General features: G+C 43.4%; 2 protein-coding genes across 3 annotated transcripts in view; one reads left to right on the top strand and one right to left on the bottom strand.

The window, feature by feature from the left end:
* The window catches only part of si:dkey-119f1.1 (Structural maintenance of chromosomes protein 6-like), a 25378-nt gene extending 15209 nt beyond the window's left edge, over positions 1 to 10169 (top strand). For both annotated transcript variants that reach the window (XM_035775137.2, XM_035775136.2), the window contains exons 14-27: positions 4099 to 4277; positions 4428 to 4629; positions 4749 to 4863; positions 5186 to 5346; positions 5483 to 5618; positions 5814 to 5894; positions 6062 to 6232; positions 6461 to 6598; positions 6706 to 6851; positions 7179 to 7304; positions 7578 to 7683; positions 7921 to 8073; positions 9067 to 9164; positions 9608 to 10169. In XM_035775137.2, the coding sequence (XP_035631030.1) occupies positions 4099 to 4277; positions 4428 to 4629; positions 4749 to 4863; positions 5186 to 5346; positions 5483 to 5618; positions 5814 to 5894; positions 6062 to 6232; positions 6461 to 6598; positions 6706 to 6851; positions 7179 to 7304; positions 7578 to 7683; positions 7921 to 8073; positions 9067 to 9164; positions 9608 to 9719 (1924 nt within the window). In that variant the 3' untranslated portion in view covers positions 9720 to 10169. The remainder of the gene's footprint in view (positions 1 to 4098; positions 4278 to 4427; positions 4630 to 4748; positions 4864 to 5185; positions 5347 to 5482; positions 5619 to 5813; positions 5895 to 6061; positions 6233 to 6460; positions 6599 to 6705; positions 6852 to 7178; positions 7305 to 7577; positions 7684 to 7920; positions 8074 to 9066; positions 9165 to 9607) is intronic.
* LOC118387038 (cytochrome P450 2K6-like) lies at positions 10000 to 18674 on the bottom strand. The gene is made up of 10 exons (XM_035775140.2): positions 18507 to 18674; positions 17677 to 17992; positions 14694 to 14856; positions 14240 to 14389; positions 13899 to 14059; positions 11896 to 12069; positions 11536 to 11677; positions 11111 to 11295; positions 10793 to 10934; positions 10000 to 10609 (listed from the first exon to the last, which is right to left on the bottom strand). Exons 2-10 carry the CDS (start codon positions 17866 to 17868, stop codon positions 10413 to 10415), a joined length of 1506 nt encoding a protein of 501 aa, XP_035631033.1. The 5' UTR covers positions 17869 to 17992; positions 18507 to 18674; the 3' UTR covers positions 10000 to 10412.

Genomic DNA, 18674 nt, shown 5'->3' with positions numbered 1-18674 from the left:
TTCAGATGTTTCAATGAGGAGACTCTCAGTTACATAGCAGATGTCCAGTTTTTCCTGAAAGATTCTTTGTGTAGGACAAATCGCTCCGTTTTGTACATCACATTTGGCTACCGAAACGAACCGAAAATTCAGTCACCTACACGTCGAACTTTTTTCCGGATTAACTCCATAATATCGACCGAAACAATGGCAAACGTTGTTTGAATCAATCCTCAAGATGTTTTGTCAAATATCTCTTCATTGATATGCCGTTCGTGGAAGCATGGTTTTTCTCTGAATCCCATGGAAAAATACCAGCAGCTGAGTTTTGCGCACCAATTTCCACGCAGGACACCGTGCGGACACTTGGCAAATGTAGTCTCTTATGGTCAATCTTCCAATGATATGCCTGCAAATACGTCACAATGCTGCAGACCCCTTGGGGAAACGATAGAAAGGGTAGGCTCATTCCTGGGGCATTCACAGCCATATAAGGAGACAATGCAAAACGTAGCTTCAGAAATCCTGTTCATTTCCTGGTTGCAGTAACATCTTGGTTTTGCCTAAAGCTTGTGTTCTAGGGCACTCACAGTGAAAATCTTTGCAGTTCTGGAAACGTCGAGTGTTTTCTTTCCAAAGCTATCAATTCCATGCATAGTCAAGCATCTTTTCGTGACAAAATATCGCGCTTAAAACGGGCACGTCTTTTTATCCAAAAATGCAATACTGCCCCTAGAGTCTTAAGAGGTTATTAAACCGAAGTCCCACCTTAGTGATGTCACTGACTACGTCATTACCTTTTTACTCCTGAGACCAAAACCCTGCATCCATAGCTATACAAACATAGTTTCAGTGTTTATCTAAAAGCTAGGCAATAAATGTCCCCTCCCTAGAGTTGATTTATTGTGGAATGTCTAACTAGTCTCTTATCTCCCACACTCCCCAGCAGAGTTTTGTCTCAGTCACACAGACAGAGAGACCGAGAACAACTGTGGAAAATTTCTCGTAACTATATAATTAAGTTATAGATTTTTAATCTATAGTCTAGGACCCTATAAATGTAAGGAGGGAGGGGTCTTATAACCCCTCCCCTTCTATTAATATAACATAAGCATAATCAATTATTCTAATACATCAAACATCTGTACATCCCCAAATCATGACAGCTAGGTGAATCCTGACATTGCCTTTGTGTTCTTGGGCACAGGGACTAGTGGTCTGCTTGAAACATGTTGATATTACAGACTCAATCAGGGACATGTTGAAAATGTCAGTGAAGACACCTGCCAGTTGGTCAGCACATACAACTGCATATGGGGACAAAGATTGTACTTTTTGAAGAAGTGTCCTCTGGTCTGATGAAACAAAAATAGAACTGTTTGGCCATAATGACCATTGTTATGAACACCATCCCAACCGTGAAGCACGGTGGTGGCAGCATCATGTCGTGGGGGTGCTTTGCTGCAGGAGGTACTGGTGCACTTCACAAAATAGATGGCATCAAGAGGTAGGAAAATTATGTGGATATATTGAAGCAAAATCTCAAGACATCAATCAGCAAGTTAAAGCTTCGTCGCAAATGGGTCTTCCAAATGGACAATGACCGCAAGCATACTTCCAAAGCTGTGGCAAAATAGCTTAAGTCAACAAAGTCAAGGTATTGGAGTGGCCATTACAAAGCCCTGACCTCAAGCCTATAGACAATTTGTGGGCAGAACAGATAAGGTGTGTGCGAGCAAGGAAGCCTACAAACCTGACTCGGTTACACCAGCTCTGTCAGGAGGAATGGGCCAAAATTCACCCAACTTATTGTGGGAAGCTTGTGGAAGGCTTCCCAAAAATTTGGACCCAAGTCAAACAATTTAAAGGCAATGCTACCAAATACGAATTGAGTGTATTTAAACTTCTGACCCACTGGGAATGTGATGAAAGAAATAAAAGCTGAAATAAGTGATTCCCTCTCCTAATTTTCTGACATTTTGCATTCTTAAAATAAAATGGTGATCCTAACTGACATAAGACAGGCCATTTTTACTAGGATTAAATCTCAGGAATTGTGAAACTGAGTTTAAATGTATTTGGCTAAGGTGTATGTAAACTTCCGACTTCAACTGTATATACAGTACCAGTCAACAGTTTGGACAAACCTACTCATTCAAGGGTTTTTCTTTATTTTGACTATTTTCTACATTGTAGAATAATAGGGAAGACATCAAGACTATGAAACAACATATATGGGATCATGTAATAACCACAAAAGTGTTAAACAAATCAAAATATACAGTGCCTTGCAAAAGTATTCGGCCCCCTTGAACTTTGCGACATTTTGCCACATTTCAGGCTTCAAACATAAAGATATAAAACTATTTTTTTTTGTGAAGAATCAACAACAAGTGGGACACAATCATGAAGTGGAACGACATTTATTGGATATTTCAAACTTTTTTTAACAAATCAAAAACTGAAAAATTGGCCGTGCAAAATTATTCAGCCCCTTTACTTTCAGTGCAGCAAACTCTCTCCAGAAGTTCAGTGATGATCTCTGAATGATCCAATGTTGACCTAAATGACTAATGATGATAAATACAATCCACCTGTGTGTAATCAAGTCTCCGTATAAATGCACCTGCACTGTGATAGTCTCAGAGGTCCGATATTCTTCAAAGTAGCCACCCTTTGCCTTAATGAAAGCTTTGCACACTCTTGGCATTCTCTCAAACAGCATCATGAGGCTTGCTTTTCCAACAGTCTTGAATGAGTTCCCACATATGTTGAGCACTTGTTGGCTGCTTTTCTTTCACTCTGCGGTCCAACTCATCCCAAACCATCAGCTCTACATCACTCTCCTTGGTCAAATAGCCCATACACAGACTGGAGGTGTGTTTGGGGTCATTGTCCTGTTGAAAAACAAATGATGGTCCCACTAAGCGTAAACCATATGGGATGGCGTATCGCTGCAGAATGCTGTGGTAGCCATGTTGGTTAAGTGTGCCATGAACTCAAAATAAATCACTGACAGTATCACCAGCAAAGCACCATCACACCACCTCCTCCATGCTTCATGGTGGGAACCACACATGCCGAGATCATCCGTTCACCTACAGTTCTCTGTGTCTCACAAAAACACGGCGGTTGGAACCAAAAATCTCACATTTGGACTCATTAGACCAAATTACACATTTCCACCAGTCTAATGTCCATTGCTCGTGTTTCTTGGCCTAAGCAAGTCTCTTCTTCTTATTGGTGTCCTTTAGTAGTGTTTTTTTTGCAGCAATTCGACCATGAAGGCCTGGTTCAGGCAGTCTCCTCTGAACAGTTGATGTTGAGATGTGTCTGTTTCTTGAACTCTGAAGTATTTATTTGGGCTGCAATTTCTGAGGCTGGTAACTAATGAACTTATCCTCTGCAGCAGAGGTAACTATAGGTCTTCCTTTCCTGTGGCAGTCCTCATGAGAGCCAGTTTCATCATAGCTCTTGATGGTTATTGCGACTGCACTTGAAGAAACGTTCAAAGTTCTTAAAATGCTCCTAATTGACTGACCTTCATGTCTTAAAGTAATGGTGAACTGTTGTTTCTCTTTGCTTATTTGTGCTGTAATATGGACTTAGCCCTATTTGGTAAAAGACCGTCTTCTGTATACCACCCCTACCTTGTCACAACACAACTGATTGGCTCAAACGCATTAAAAAGGAAATAAATTCCACAAATGAACTTTTAACAAGGCACAGCTGTTAATTGAAATGCATTCCAGGTGAAATATAAGATTAGATTTTTTTTTAACACTTTTTTTTGTTACTATATGATTCCATATGTGTTATTTCATAGCTTTGATGTCGGTTGCTGGACAGAATCCCATAACTGACAAGGTAAAATTTGTCATTCTGCCCCTGAGCAAAGCATTTAACCCACTGTTCCCCGGGTGCCGAAGACGTGGATGTCGATTTAAGGAAGCCCTCTGCACCGCTCTGATTCAGAGAGGTTGGGTTCATTGTGGAAGACATTTCTACGATGTAGAAAATAGTCTAAATAAATTTGAAAAATTGTGGTGTGTGTGTGTGTATATACATACACGTGTGTGTGTGTGTGTGTGTGTGTATAACCCTGTGTGTGTTTCTCAGGCGAGAGGAGGAGGATCTGAAGAGGTCTATGGAGGCCATCAGGAGGAAGTTGCAGACCATGGAGGGCAGCCGTTCCGACCGCCTGCGCCGCTTCGGGGAGAAGATGCCCGCGCTGCTCGCCGCCATCGAGGACGCCGACAGGAAGGGCCAGTTCAGGAAGAAACCAGTGGGGCCGCTGGGTAAGACGTGTGTGTATTTCCATGCAAGCGAAAACTCTTATCTTACGCTTCATTATCCTTTCTGGATGTTATGCTTATTTGTGTAACCTTGTCATTGGTTAAAATAAAGCTCTTTCCAATGTCCTCTCTCTCCCGATGTGCCCCATGCAGGGTACTGTATCCGTCTGAAGGACCATGAGCAGGCCCTGGCCGTGGAGAAATGTCTTGGGAGCCTGATGGTGGCCTTCACCTGTGACAACCACGAGGATGAGAAGTTGCTGCAGGGCCTTATGAGAGGGTACTACCAGGGGGGTAGGAGACCCCAGATCATCACCTGCCAGTTCTTCAACAGGGTCCATGACACCAGTAGGCGGTATGGCTGTTGGCTACCTACCACACCTGGTTTCAGGCTAGCTAGGCTTATTTGTACCTCTAAAGGTTAATTTTGTTCTCTGTAATCAACATGTTTTCTGTCGTGTGTGTGTGTGTCAGGGCTGTGAACCACCCTGACTACCCGTCAGTCCTACAGTCTCTGGAGATCGAGGACCCAGTGGTTGCCAACTGCCTCATCGACCAGAGGGGCATAGAGACCATTCTGCTCATCAAGGTAGGGCCATGGAATCTACTGCCACCATAGTTAGTTCACTCAAATGTCATGATGTCACCTTGGATTGCCCAGTAGTGACTGCAATTATGATTTTGTTTTCAGTGTCGCCCTCTTTAAGGGAGAGTTCACTCTTTTAAAGTTTGAGCCGATAATAAGCTAAAACTTTAAATACTTGAACTATCCCCATGTAACAACTGATTTGCATGCTAAAAACAACATGAATCAACTTCAAGCCACTTCCTGTAGAAAACAGTAGCCTTTAGGACAGAAGGGAGAAAGGTTCCATTTCTGTGGTTCTCACCCCTCTGTCTGTACCATGTAGAGTCCTGCAGAGGCCCGCAGAGTGATGCAGGGCAGGCAGCCCCCTAGAAACTGCTACCAGGCCTTCACCAAGGAGGGAGACCAGTGCTACAACAACCGCTACTACTCCAACGACCAGAGGAGGTGTGACTACCTTAGCAGAGACGTAGAGGAGGAGATCAGGTAATGTGTGTGTGTGTGAGACGTCCATTTGTTTTGAAAAGGTTTCTGCTGCTCTGTTCTTCTGAATCAATTTAATTCAATGGTTTACCTTTCTCCCTCTACCCCTTCTCTCAATATCTCCATGTATCTCACTCAGGCAGTTGCAGGAAGAGATGTGGAACAAGGAGGCCCACTTGGATCGGTTCAGCCAGCAGAAGCAGAGGGTGGAGGAGGACATCAGAAACAACAACAGTCTCCTGAAGAGGGCATACGACGACAGGAAGAGGGCCAAGGTAACGCACACGCACTTCTTAAGATATTAGTATCTTGCTCAAGCTGGCCTTTGTGACAAAACAGCATCTCTCTCCAGAGCCATACCATGGATCCAACTAGAAATTATTTTGGAGAGCACAATGGTTCACCTCTGATTAGTCTAGATGTTGAGTTACTAGGTCACAACTCTCCTATCCCCTTGTCCTCTCCTCCAGGATAAGTTCAGGAGGCTGCAGCAGGAGATCAGTGACCTGCAGAACGTGGAGGAACCCCAGTCGGAGGACCTCAAGCCTCTGGTGGGTACACACATCTAGGCACAGGGACAATATTTTAACATTTAGTTTTAGCTAATGTCGTTCATGAACATCTCTTTCCCTTGTTCTCTCTTTTGCATTCCAACTGATATGATATACACAAACTGATGCACTCACATTCCACGACATACACACACTCTGGCCTTCAGGAGGAGGAGCTGGAGGAGATCAACAATAAGATTTCAGCAGGTCGTTCGGAGAGCGAGGAGGCCCGTAGAAAGATGGCCCAGCTGAAGGCTTCCTGGGAGGAGGTGGAGCAGAGGTACCGCCAGCACAAAGACTCCATCAGCACTGTGGCCGAGGAGGCCGAACCCATCAAGGTCAGTCACATCAATATGGACTTAAATTTCTATTAACACAGAGGGAAGTTTGGTGTGCAAACCAGGAATGAACCAGGAGAGTGAAAAGGACTTAGAATAGTGATAACCCATGTCCTCATTTTGTTCCATACAGGGTCTCCATAGACATAATCAATCACACACAGATTAAACAGAAAAGGTAAAGCCAATAGATGGCGATACATCTCTCCTTCCCCCTTGTTTTCTCAGGAGGAGCTGAGTAAGAGCGACCAGGATGTGGAGAAGAGCAAGCACCATAAGAAACACTACGAGGACAAACGCAAGGTCCACATCAACACCATACAGGCCCTGAAGGCCAGCCTGGATCTCAAGGAGCAGGAGCTCACGGTATGTCTAGATATAATCAGGGCCATCTTCTGTATATGTTGTCCCTTACTTCCTGTGTGTCCCTGCTTAATGTGTGTGTTCTTTGTCGTAACCCTCCTGTGTCCCAGGCTTCTGTAGTGAAGGCCACAGAGATCTGTCCAGAGCGGTCCGAGGTGCGCCGGACAGCCAGGAGTCTGGACAGCGAGATCAGCCGTCTGAAGCTGAAGATCAGCACCCAGCAGGACCAGCAGGGCGACCGCGAAGAGGTCATCAGGTAACCTCCGCCACCCCTAACCTCTGACCCTTCACCCCACACAAACGTTTAAGGGATGTTTCACTCAAAATACAACCAGATTAATTTTTTCCCCCACTTGCCTTGGCTTTAGTTGATTCCCTAAGAGTTCTTGGATGTATATTTTGGTTACTTTGGTATTGTTATATAGTGTGTTATATGTTGTTAAATATAGTTATATAGTATGTTTATATAGTATGTTTTGACAGTGTTTCCATATAATAGGGCTGTCCATATGAAAATGACTAATGGGTAAACTAAGGGCAGAAGGTAAATGTTGCTTGCCTTCCTCCCTCTTCTCCCATCCAGGCAATACCAAGAGGCCCTTGAGAACTACAGTAACATTAACCAGCAGGTGAAGTGCCTCAAGCGCTTCATCCAGGTCCTGTGTAAGATCATGGACGATAGACACCGAGTCTACACAGAGCTGCGGAGGTAGCTGGATTCACCATTTACTTCCTGTCTGTAAATAGAATATCAGCTCTGTTATGTGACACCACTCACGGTCTCATAAGAGATCACAGAACAGCTGAATGGTACTGCTAGCATCAACGGCTGTTATAGAGCTATGCAAAATAGTTATTGAATGACTGAAGGGAGGCCATCTCAATCTATCGATGTGGTGTTAGATTTAGCGGAAAAGCAAAGCTGTTGCGCTATGGATTTGTTTTTAGATAGTTTTCCTTCCCACTATGTATCTCTTTTTAGGTTTCTCTCAGTGCGTTGCAAGATGTACTTTGACTCCATGCTGTCACAGAGAGGCTATATAGGGAAGATGATGTTCGAGCACAAGAACGAAACCCTATCCATCTCAGTAAGAATACACTACGGTTTTAATGCACAGAAATACCTTTTCACATGTACCCTTCTTGAATGCAAAAGCAGTTATAGGTTATAAAAAAAACTATGTATGCCTAATAATCAAGTTACCCTCACATTCCCCTGCTCCACCACCCTTTCCCATTTGTCAATGTCTTTCTTTTACTCTTCTCTTTCTGCATCCTTCTTTGTCTCTACCTATCTTCTCCCTCATCTTCCCTCCCTCTCTCAGGTCCAGCCAGGTGTGGGGGATAAGGCTGCTCTGAGTGACATGCGCTCTCTGTCTGGAGGAGAGCGCTCGTTCTCCACTGTCTGTTTCGTTCTCTCTCTCTGGGCCATTGCTGAGGCCCCCTTCCGAGCCCTCGATGAGTTTGACGTCTACATGGTAATGCCGCCATATCAGAAGGATGGATGAATGACTTAACCATTTTAAAATGCATATTAAAGGGATACTTCAGGATTTAGGCCATTAAGCATTTATTCCTACTGTTAGGTTCTGAACAAAGTCTAAACTCAAATGGACAACTAGGAAAAGCTCAAATCAAGTTTATTCAACCCACTGAGTTCTTCATCTGCAAAACACAACATACAAGTCACACAAGTATATATTTATAACTGTTGACTAGAAGTCACCCCCTTGTATGTCTAAGATAAGCAATTCATCCCTGTTCCTTCGGGGTGATCTCTGGCCCCCCTCCCAAAGGTTTCTTCTCTCTTCAACTGTTGACCTTATCTCGAGTTGAGTTCCACATCCCTCCTTGACCTAGTTCTACAGCAGCTGGACTGTATTATCAGGAACTGAGGCTAGACTGATGCTCATTATTAATATTCAGCAACAACATGTTTGAACAGAGAAACTTTCTCTCCTTCCCTTTGTCTCACTCAGTAACTTTCCATACACACAGTACCTATTCACCTTTCATTGACCCCTTACATATACATGTTGTGATCAGTCCGTTCTAATATAGTGACAGGAATAAGTATATTTCAAGATAGAATCCAACACTACTTACCCAAAGTCAGACAAACTGATGGATACCATTTTTATGTCCCTGCGTGGAGTTTGAAGGAAGTTGACGGTAGCATATCGTTAGCATAAAAACGGTATTCATATGTTAGTCTGACTCTGGGTAAGTAGAAAAAAAGGCTTGCCGGCAATTGCCTGAATCCCGAAGTATCCCTTTGAGTTGCTTCAGTCAATGAAATACATTTAAAATATTAACTTACTTTTAATCTAAGCTCAGGTGTCTTCTGTAGCCTACACTGTGAGGACGGCTAAGATTGACACATTGTTCTTCATATTTTTGCTCTGTTATTTCAGTCAGTCGTTCTGTTCTGCTGAGACACTGTCTGTCAATAAATGTAACTGTCTTTTTAGGACATGGTGAACCGAAGGATATCCATGGACATGATGTTGAAAATCGCTTCTAGCCAACGTTACCGACAGTTCATATTCCTCACCCCACAGAGCATGAGGTATTGTAGCCTTCCATCACCATCCTGTGTACTAACATTAAGCATCTCTGTTCTATTTTATAAATGGGGTGGTTTGAGCCCTGAATGCTTATTGGCTGACAGCCGTGGTATTTCAGACCGTATACCACAGGTTTGACTAAACATTTATTTTTACTGCTCTAATTATGTTGGTAACAAGTTTATAATAGCAATAACGCACATCAGGGGTTTGTAGAATATTGCCAATATACCACATCTAAGGGCTGTATCCGGGCACTCCGCGTTGAGTCGAGCATAAGAACAGCCCTTTGCATTGGTATATTGGCCATGTACCACACCCCCCTGGGCCTTATTGCTTAATCTATATCATGGCTTTGCCTAATTATCTCTCATTTGCATATTCAGTTTATCAAAAATAGTGTACTTAAACTAAATGTCTTGGTTGGTGGTTGTGTTCCCTATAGCTCTCTCCCAGTCAATAACCTGATCCGGATCCTGCGGCTGAAAGACCCGGACCGTGGCCAGACGGCTCTTCCCTTTGGACAGAGGAATGAGGAAGAGGAAGAGGAGGAGTGAGAGGTCAACCTGAGACTGTTTTACAAAGTCCTCACTAAATGATGTGGATGTGTTTGTGATTCACATTTCTTCTAAGTTAAGTGTTTTGTTATTGTTAAAATTCTAGACACAAAAATAATGACCTAGTTTGCATTTATTTATGCTGCTATTGCTAAAGTTAAAGTGTTGCAATGTTTTACCAAACACTATTTCTGTAAATGCTTTTTCTTTTCTAACTTTGTACCGACTTAATTTTGTTACGAGGAATAGCACATTTTGATACACTTTGTATTCCAAGACAGAGATTTGAGAAGTCTTTAATTAGCTTTTCCAGTGATTAACAGAAGCTCAACCTGTTATATTTGTGCAGATTTTATTGTTAGAACAATTGTCATGTTTGCTAAATTGTTTCAGTCGATCGTTCTGTTTCTGCAGACAATTTAACAAAATAAAATGATACTTTTGTTAGGATTTGAAATGAACTTGTCATTGTCTAGATAAGTTTGATACATTTATATCCATTGCTTGACTGTACAATAATTGTCAGTACAGTTACATTTACAAAACTAGTTTTGTACAGTTGTGTTTTAATGGTTAGTCCTGAGTGTTTTAGATTCAAGGCAGATGAGGTATCCTACTGATTACTGACATCTCAAAGTGATAACTGCCCTTAACACAGGAAAATCTGAAATACAAGGCTGTTGGGGTAATTCCCTAGGGGTCATGGAAACGAGGCAGGGCCCGTACTTTGATGGGTGGGGCGGCGAGGCCCAGGCCCCCACAGGTGGAGAGGTCCACGTCGTCAGCAGTCATCCCGATGGGGGGGAGGAAGGAAAAATGCTGCATGAGGGAGGTGTAGAAGAGGAAGAGCTCCATGCGGGCCAGAGTCTCGCCGACACACACTCTACGACCTGGGAGGAGAGATGGGCGGAGCAATCGGAGGATGAGTGAGTAAACTCACTTTTGCTTGGGACAATTCTACTAGTAGTACACAATGCAATCCTAAACTATTGAATTACTACAACTGGTGAACATAAGGATGATGTCTGTTAAGACAATCAACAGTCGTACGTTCACAACCTGGCTCCTGTTACCTGCGGAGAAGGGCATGAAAGCCTCCCTCTTGACAAACTTGTCGTCGACGTTGAGAAAGTGGTGAGGGTAAAAATCATCCGGCTTCTCCCAGTGAGCCTTATCACGGTGCACTGACCTCAGCAGTGGGATAATGTAGGTCCCCTACACACATGCAATAATTTGAATGTGCCATTGTCAAGGAAAGGATGTTTGATGCTGTATGGGGGACAGGTAGTATATTTCACTTTACCATAACTGTCTTGCTTAACTGTCTGGTTATTGTTGATTCACTAAAAGGTGCAGGTCAGTGTCTGCTAGTTAGTTGTGAGTGGGCCTGCCTTAGGTATGAAGAAGCCTTTGAGGCTGACGTCGGCTGTGGTCTCGTGGGGCAGGCCCATGGGCAGGATGTCAGCGAACCTCTGGGTCTCGTGGATCACTGCGTCGGTGAAGGGCATCATCTGCCTGTGCTGGATCCTTGGCGTGGAACCACTAATCACCTTGTCTATCTCCTCATGGACCTTACCTGAGAGGACATAGGAAATAGACTGAGTATAAGGAGGGCTTGTGAGATTTCACCTCTTTCTGTACTTTTATGCACCTTCTCTATTTGAAACATTTGCATATCAATCCCAGTTTGTATGTTTGTTTCGTATTACACTTTATGCCGTGGAATTAGAAGGTGGTAGCTTTATGGTAGCCTATTTCTTTTAAACTTATTTACCTCATTGATCCAAAATGGCTGGTGACATGTGGTTTCACTCACTCTGTATTTCAGGATACTTGATCATGATGACCAGGGCCCAGGCCAGGGTGCTGGAGGTGGTTTCCGTCCCAGCCACAAACATGTTGGTGACGGAACACAGGAGGTTCGACTCGTGGAAGTGGGAAGAGGGATTATCCTTTTCCTAATAAATATATTTTAGTTGAGGAAAGGCATTAGGTATGAGACAAAACATGGGACCATTAGGAAGTGAGTTATGCTGTATTGTGGGAGTGGCAATTTCAAATCACTTTCAGGCAAATCTGTAGCACATCTCTATCCCCCCTCAAAAAGGGTTTCCAAGTGCAAAAAGGCATTTTGACCCATAGTTGGTGTGACGGTGACATTGAGCCCTGGGTTCACCTTCTGCTGCTTGTTGAGGAATGCGTCGATGTAGCTACGGGAGTCGTTCTCATCCAGGATCTGTCTGTGCTGGATGAAAATCTTCCTGAAGAAGGCCTTCAGGTTGTCCTGGTATGCCAGCACTCTGTGGTGAGGCCCTGGTAGCGGGTGGATCACTGGGTACATGTTGTACAGCTGGAGAAACGAGCATGGCGGTTCATGTTTATATGTGAGAAATTCACTTCAGTTTTTTTACTTGTCAATGTGACGATGTGTATTGTGAGGGCATTTTTTGTTGAACCTTACTAATGCTTGTGTACTAAAATATCCATCTTTAAGCCTAGGCATTGGGCTTGAGATGGTTAAAGAAACTAACTCAGAAAAGAGCGTGTGTATTAGCAGAGAACTGTTCTAACTGTTCTGTGTGTGTAGTATGACCACATTATTTCTGGGAGCTCAGCCAAGAGTTGACAAAAACAAATTGGTTCTTAGCTTAACTGGAAACAGGGCAAAGTGTTATATTCTGCACACCTGTGATGGAGCTACTGTTCTGTTTGGAGCCTGTTCTGGGTGAAAGGTTCTTGTTTTGTGTGTGTGGGGGTAGGACATACAGTGGGGCAAAAAAGTATTTAGTCAGCCACCAATTGTGCAAGTTCTTCCACTTTAAAAAGATGAGAGGCCTGTAATTTTCATCATAGGTACACTTCAACTATGACAGACAAAATGAGAAATCCTGCAGTGCCAGACATGTCCCCCTGCTTAAGCCAGTACATGTCCAGGCCCGTCTGACGTTTGCTAGAGAGCATTTAAGGATGATCCAGAAGAAGATTGGGAGAATGTCATATGGTCAGATGAAACCATGAAGCATGGGGGTGGAAACAACATGCTTTGGGGCTGTTTTTCTGCAAAGGGACCAGGACGACTGATCCGTGTAAAGGAAAGAATGAATGGGGCCATGTATTTTGAGATTTTGAGTGAAAACCTCCTTCCATCAGCAAGGGCATTGAAAATGAAACGTGGCTGGGTCTTTCAGCATGACAATGATCCCAAACACACCGCCCGGGCAATGAAGGAGTGGCTCCGTAAGAAGCATTTCAAGGTCCTGGAGTGGCCTAGCCAGTCTCCAGGCCTCAACCCCATAGTAAATCGATGGAGGGAGTTGAAAGTCTGTTGCCCAGCAACAGCCCCAAAACATCACTGCTCTAGAGGAGATCTGCATGGAGGAATGGGCCAAAATAATACCAGCAACAGTGTGTGAAAATCTTGTGAAGAATTACAGAAAACATTTGACCTCTGTCATTGCCAACAAAGGGTATATAACAAAGTATTGAGATACATTTTTGTTATTGACCAAATACTTATTTTTCCACTATAATTTGCAAATAAATTCAGAAAAAATCCTACAATGTGATTTTCTGGAGAAAAAAAATATAATTTTGTCTGTCATAGTTGAAGTGTACCTATGATGAAAATTACAGGCCTCTCATATTTTTAAGTGGGGGAACTTGCACAATTGGTGGCTGACTAAATACTTTTTTGCCCCACTGTACATAATTTGGGAAAACATTCAAAGGCTTGTGCTTGCCAAACTTGGGAACCGTTGAGCTACTGTTAGAGGAAGTATGTCTGGAGTGACTTACTGTCACTTTGGCACCTACTGTAGTCACTGAGTTACGACAGACTGAGACAACCTTGTCATTATCGTCTGTACCCTGTAACCCAGTTTCGTCTCTCCTGTACACACATAAGATCACGTGTTTTTCAGAAGCTTGCATAAGATTGCTTGCCTATATAAGGCTTCTGTACTCTTTGTACAGCAGGCTCTCCATTTCACCTGCGTGGGTGGTGCGACCAGCCTCAATGTTTTTAATAAAAGTAATTCCTTGATTTATTGACTTTTCCTCTCCTCATTATTAGTTAAAGGCAGAATTTCCACCACAGTATCCAGCATTTTAATACCTCTATGGAAAGGAACAACAAGTATCCCAAACAAATATCCCAAATACTGTCATGTAGTATCATACCTGAATGAACGGTGAACTGGCCAGCCTGAAGCTTTCGTAGTTCATTTCCAAGAGCTTAATAAAGATCGGGTCATCATACTCCATCCTGTGGCCCATGATCAGAGAGACGATGATGTTGGACGCTGCCGCGTTCAGAGGAATGGTGGTCTGGAAGCCATCACCTGGCTCAGTCACAATAGTTTCATAAAAACACATGAATTAATGTCAATAAAAATCTAAAGTTAATTCATTCAATGATCTGCTGAATAGTTTTTTTTTATTGTTCTATGTGTAGCATTTTGTGTGACAGATTATTCAACTATGTATTTGTAGTTTTATCTTCAGATCCAATATGGCCTCACCGTTATGAGCTGCAAAGCTATTTACAAGGTTTTCTGACTCTTTGATGATTTTCTCCTCGATGTTCCTCTTTCCCATTCCCAAATCCCTGAGCACCGCCAGAGTGAACCTCCGAATGGTCCTCCAGGAGTCCCCATGGCCGAATATGATTCCTGTTTTGACGGGGAGGATATGACACAGATTCTCTGTTATTATAAGGAATAATTGTAGGTACCTAAAGTATTCCTTTGCTTTTTTATGTGGACCTGTAGGTTTGCTGTGGGATGGATTTTACCCAGCAGTTATCCACTTAAAATGCCATGCCACTGCGTTAAGATAAAATATATTGCTTGTGACTGTAAACTGCCATTGTGAACACTGAACAGTTGACATAACATGACTGGGCCTAGAAACAAGACAGATAATGTGGTTCTTGATCTATTAAAGAGATTTTGGTCAGTCGTGGTTGGCCTGTACCGTTTCCTCTGGTGATCTGTTTGAATAGTGGGATGTCTGGCCGCTCAGCAAATTGATCAGCCTGAGTGACCAAGGCCTCCTTCACCATCTCATAGCCACACAGAACCACGATCTTACGCAAGCCCATCTGAATGCTGAACACGGGTCCAAAGTTGTCCTTCATCTGGGGAGAAAAGGGCAAGCAACATGTTCCAGTATGCACCACTTCCGTGGAGATTTTGTACATCCTTAGAGACAAACATACAGTTAATAAGCTGCTCCATTCGGGATTGCCTAAACAGGAATTTAGTGAAGAGTACATTTAGGAAAAAGATGGATAGATATGAAGTGGTCAAGAACTGTTGAGAGTTCAAGCAAAGCACCTGGGTTAAATTGTTCCAACAATTGTTTACAGACAGATTATTTCACTTCTCACTGTATCACAATTCCAGCGGGTCAGAGGTTTACCAACACTAAGTTTGACTGTGCCTTTAAATAGCTTGGAAAATTCCTGACATCATTTGAGTCATTTGAAGGTGTACCTGTGAATGTATTTCAAGGCCTACCTTCTGTCTCCTAGAGATGAACGTACTTTGGTGCGAAAAGTGCAAATCAATCCCAGAAAAACAGCAAAGGACCTTGTGAAGATGCTGAAGGAAACAGGTACAAAAGTATCTATATCCACAGTAAAACGAGTCCTATATCGACATAACGTGAAAGGCCACTCAGCAAGGAAGAAGACACTGCTCCAAAACCGCCATAAAAAAGCCAGACTACGGTTTGCAACTGCACATGGGGACAAAGATACTTTTTGGAGGAATGTCCTCTTGTCTGATGAAACAAAAATAGAACTGTTTGGCCATAATGACCAATGTTATGTTTGGAGGAAAAAGGGGGAGGATGGGAAGCTGAAAAACCCAATCCCAACTGTGAAGCACGGAAGTGGTAGCATCATGTTGTGTGGGTGCTTTGCTGCAGGATGGACTTGTGCACTTCACAAAATAGATGGCATCATGAGGTAGGAATTATGTTGATATATTGAAGCAACATCAGGAATTTAAAGCTTGGTCGCAAAATGGGTCTTCTAAATGGACAATGACCCCAAGCATTCTTCCAAAGTTGTGGCAAAATGGCTTAAGGACAACAAAGTCAAGGTATTGGAGTAGTCATCACAAAGCCCTGACCTCAATCCTATATCAAATTTGTGGGCAGAACTGAAAAAGCTTGTGCGAGCAAGGAGGCCTACAAACCTGACTCGGTTACACCAGATCTGTCAGGACGAAAGGAACAAAATTCACCCAACTTATTGTGGGGAGCTTGTGGAAGGGTGCCCAAAACATCTGACCCAAGTTAAACAATTTAAATGCAATGTCACCAAATACTAATTGAGTGTATGTAAACTTCTGACCCATTCTCTCTACTATTATTTTGACATTTCACGTTCTTAAAATAAAGTGGTGATCACAAATGACCTAAGACAGGGAGTTTTTACTAGGATTAAATGTCAGGAATTGTGAAAAGCTGAGTTTAAATGTATTTGGCTAAGGTGTATGTAAACTTCCGACTTCAACTGTACATGGGCTCGGGAAGAGGTGACTCTGCAGTTTTCTGAGGCTCCCTGGGGAACTCAGGTAACCTCTAGTTCTCTCGGCAACAGAGCCGTCAGCGACTTCCGGGATAATTCGGAGGCGAGGTGGAATCCTTGGACGAACGAGTGAAATTAAATCTCCTCTCCTTCCTGCATTCCCGTAATCGCCCATCGATCCAAATGGTCAAGGTGATGAGCGAGTCGAGATCTGTCTATAGTTCCCGGGCAGCAAGCTCGTCCTTTACTTCCTCTGATACTCCGTGCAGGAACATGTCGAACAGTGCTTCCGGGTTACAAGCACTCTCAGCTGTCAACGTGCGGAAATCTACTGCATAGTCTTTAACACTGCGGGAGCCTTGCCGAAGCTGGAGTTACTTCCCGGAAGCCTCTCTTCCGGACAATGGAGCATCAAAAACATTCCTCACCTCTGCCACAAACTACTCCAGACTGAAGCATATGGCCAACTGTTGTTCCCATACTGCCGTCGCCCAGGCGAGGACCCTCCCGGACATCAGCATGATGAGGTACACTATCTTAGAGCGGTCCGAGGGGAAGGAGGAGGGCTGCAGCTGGATGATGAGGGAACACTGAGCGAAAAACGCCTGCAGGTGCCCGACTCTCCATCGAAGCGCTCCGGGGGAGGTAAGCGGGGTCCCCGGGAAGCCGGGGTGGCCTGGGAGGCACCGCTACTAACAGCTGGGCTACTGAAGGGCTAGGAGGTTACTGTCGTGGTAGGGTGCCTAACAGACAACCCACGGAATTGCTCCTGCAATGTGTTCAATGCTTGGTCGTAGCGTTCGGCCAAGGTCTGGAACCCTTCCATAAGACCACAAAACAACTACTCCTGCCTTCCAATGTTGGCTCCTTGGGAGGAGATGGCGTTGCGGCGCTTGTCCGAGTCAGCTGGGTCAGTCATGGCCAGATCGTACTATCACATTTCAGGTATGACCCAGATGCAGACAGTGTCGAAGTAACAAAAGTTGATTTCTAATACAGGGGCAGGCAAACGACAGGTCAAAGGCCGGCAGGGGTCAATAATCCAGTGAGGTGAGGCAAGGTACAGAACGGTAGACAGACTCAGGGTCAGTGCAGGCAGAACGGTCAAAACTGGGAATGACTAGAAAACAGGAGCAAGAAACAGGCAGGAGCAGGGAAACACACGCTGGTAGGTTTCACAAACAAAACGAACTGGCAACAGACAAACAGAGAACACAGGTAAAAATACACAGGGGATAATGGGGAAGATGGGCGACACCTGGAGGGTGGAGACAAGCACAAAGACAGTTGAAACAGGGTGTGACACTGATTGGGTCTTTGTAGAGGGGTTCTTACCTCCATCAAGGTCTGATAGGGTCTTTATAGAAGGGTTTGTACCTCCATCAAGGTCTGATAGGGTCTTTATAGAGGGGTTCTTACCTCCACCATGGTTTGGTAGGGTCTCTTCAGGTCCAGGTTGAAGGTGTTCCCCAGCAGCGGTAGACCTCTGGGGCCTGGAGGGAAATTCTTAGGGTTTGTGTTTCGATTGATGATGAAAATGAGGATGATTAAATTCAGGGTAAGAAACATAACGGTCATGCCACTTAGTGAAAATAATTCTAGAACAGACATATTTTGTTTTTAATCGTTTTTTTTCTGACTCAATTTGGGATGTCTTTGAAATAAATATTGTTAGAGGCCGTGGTTCATAGTCATTCCAGGAATGCTACTGTATCCGTCGTTCCTTTGAAACCTCCTGCAAAAACATAAAGAAGAGATTGCATTAAAATACTGGCCAGGGTAAAAGTTTCTCTCTATGGACAGTATTTGGAAGTAAGTCCATTGGGCCTCTCATGAAGAATGAGGACTGCTTTTCAGGAATTTACACAGTGCATAAAATGACAACTTTGGGAATCTTTATTTTAAGTTATGATGTTTGTGTTTATATTAATTGTGTATGTTACAGATCGAATCCAGAAAATATTGATTTTTGCCACATGAAAATTGGCATAATACCCACGTCTGATACTGCTGTAGAAAAACTATCTAATAATTTATACACTGATTTCTTTTGTTTATGTCCCATAGTGTGTGAACGCACTATGGGCACATTAATGAAAAAACATTCACTCTCCATGAAAGAACTACACTACTTTTATTTGTCTGACATGTCCTTTCCCATGTTCATTCTGCAATAGAAAACATTGATCATATCATGAAAAATTATGAGGCTAAATAATTAAAGCAATTTGCAAGAATAAATATCCTACCTGAAGGAAATGAGAGTTGTTGTGTCCTCTGCCCTCTCCTTGCTCCTGAGGCTTCAGTTCACGGTTTTCCAGAACTTAATTGTTAGACTTGCTGACAGCAGCTCTCAAAGTCACAGCTGTGTAGTCATGTGGATCACGCGCCAACCAGGCTTTAATTATTCTATAAAC

Source organism: Oncorhynchus keta, chromosome 8 (genome assembly GCF_023373465.1).
Source record: "Oncorhynchus keta strain PuntledgeMale-10-30-2019 chromosome 8, Oket_V2, whole genome shotgun sequence".
Taxonomy (NCBI): Eukaryota; Metazoa; Chordata; class Actinopteri; order Salmoniformes; family Salmonidae; genus Oncorhynchus; species Oncorhynchus keta.
This window is presented reverse-complemented; position numbering and strand designations above follow the sequence as displayed.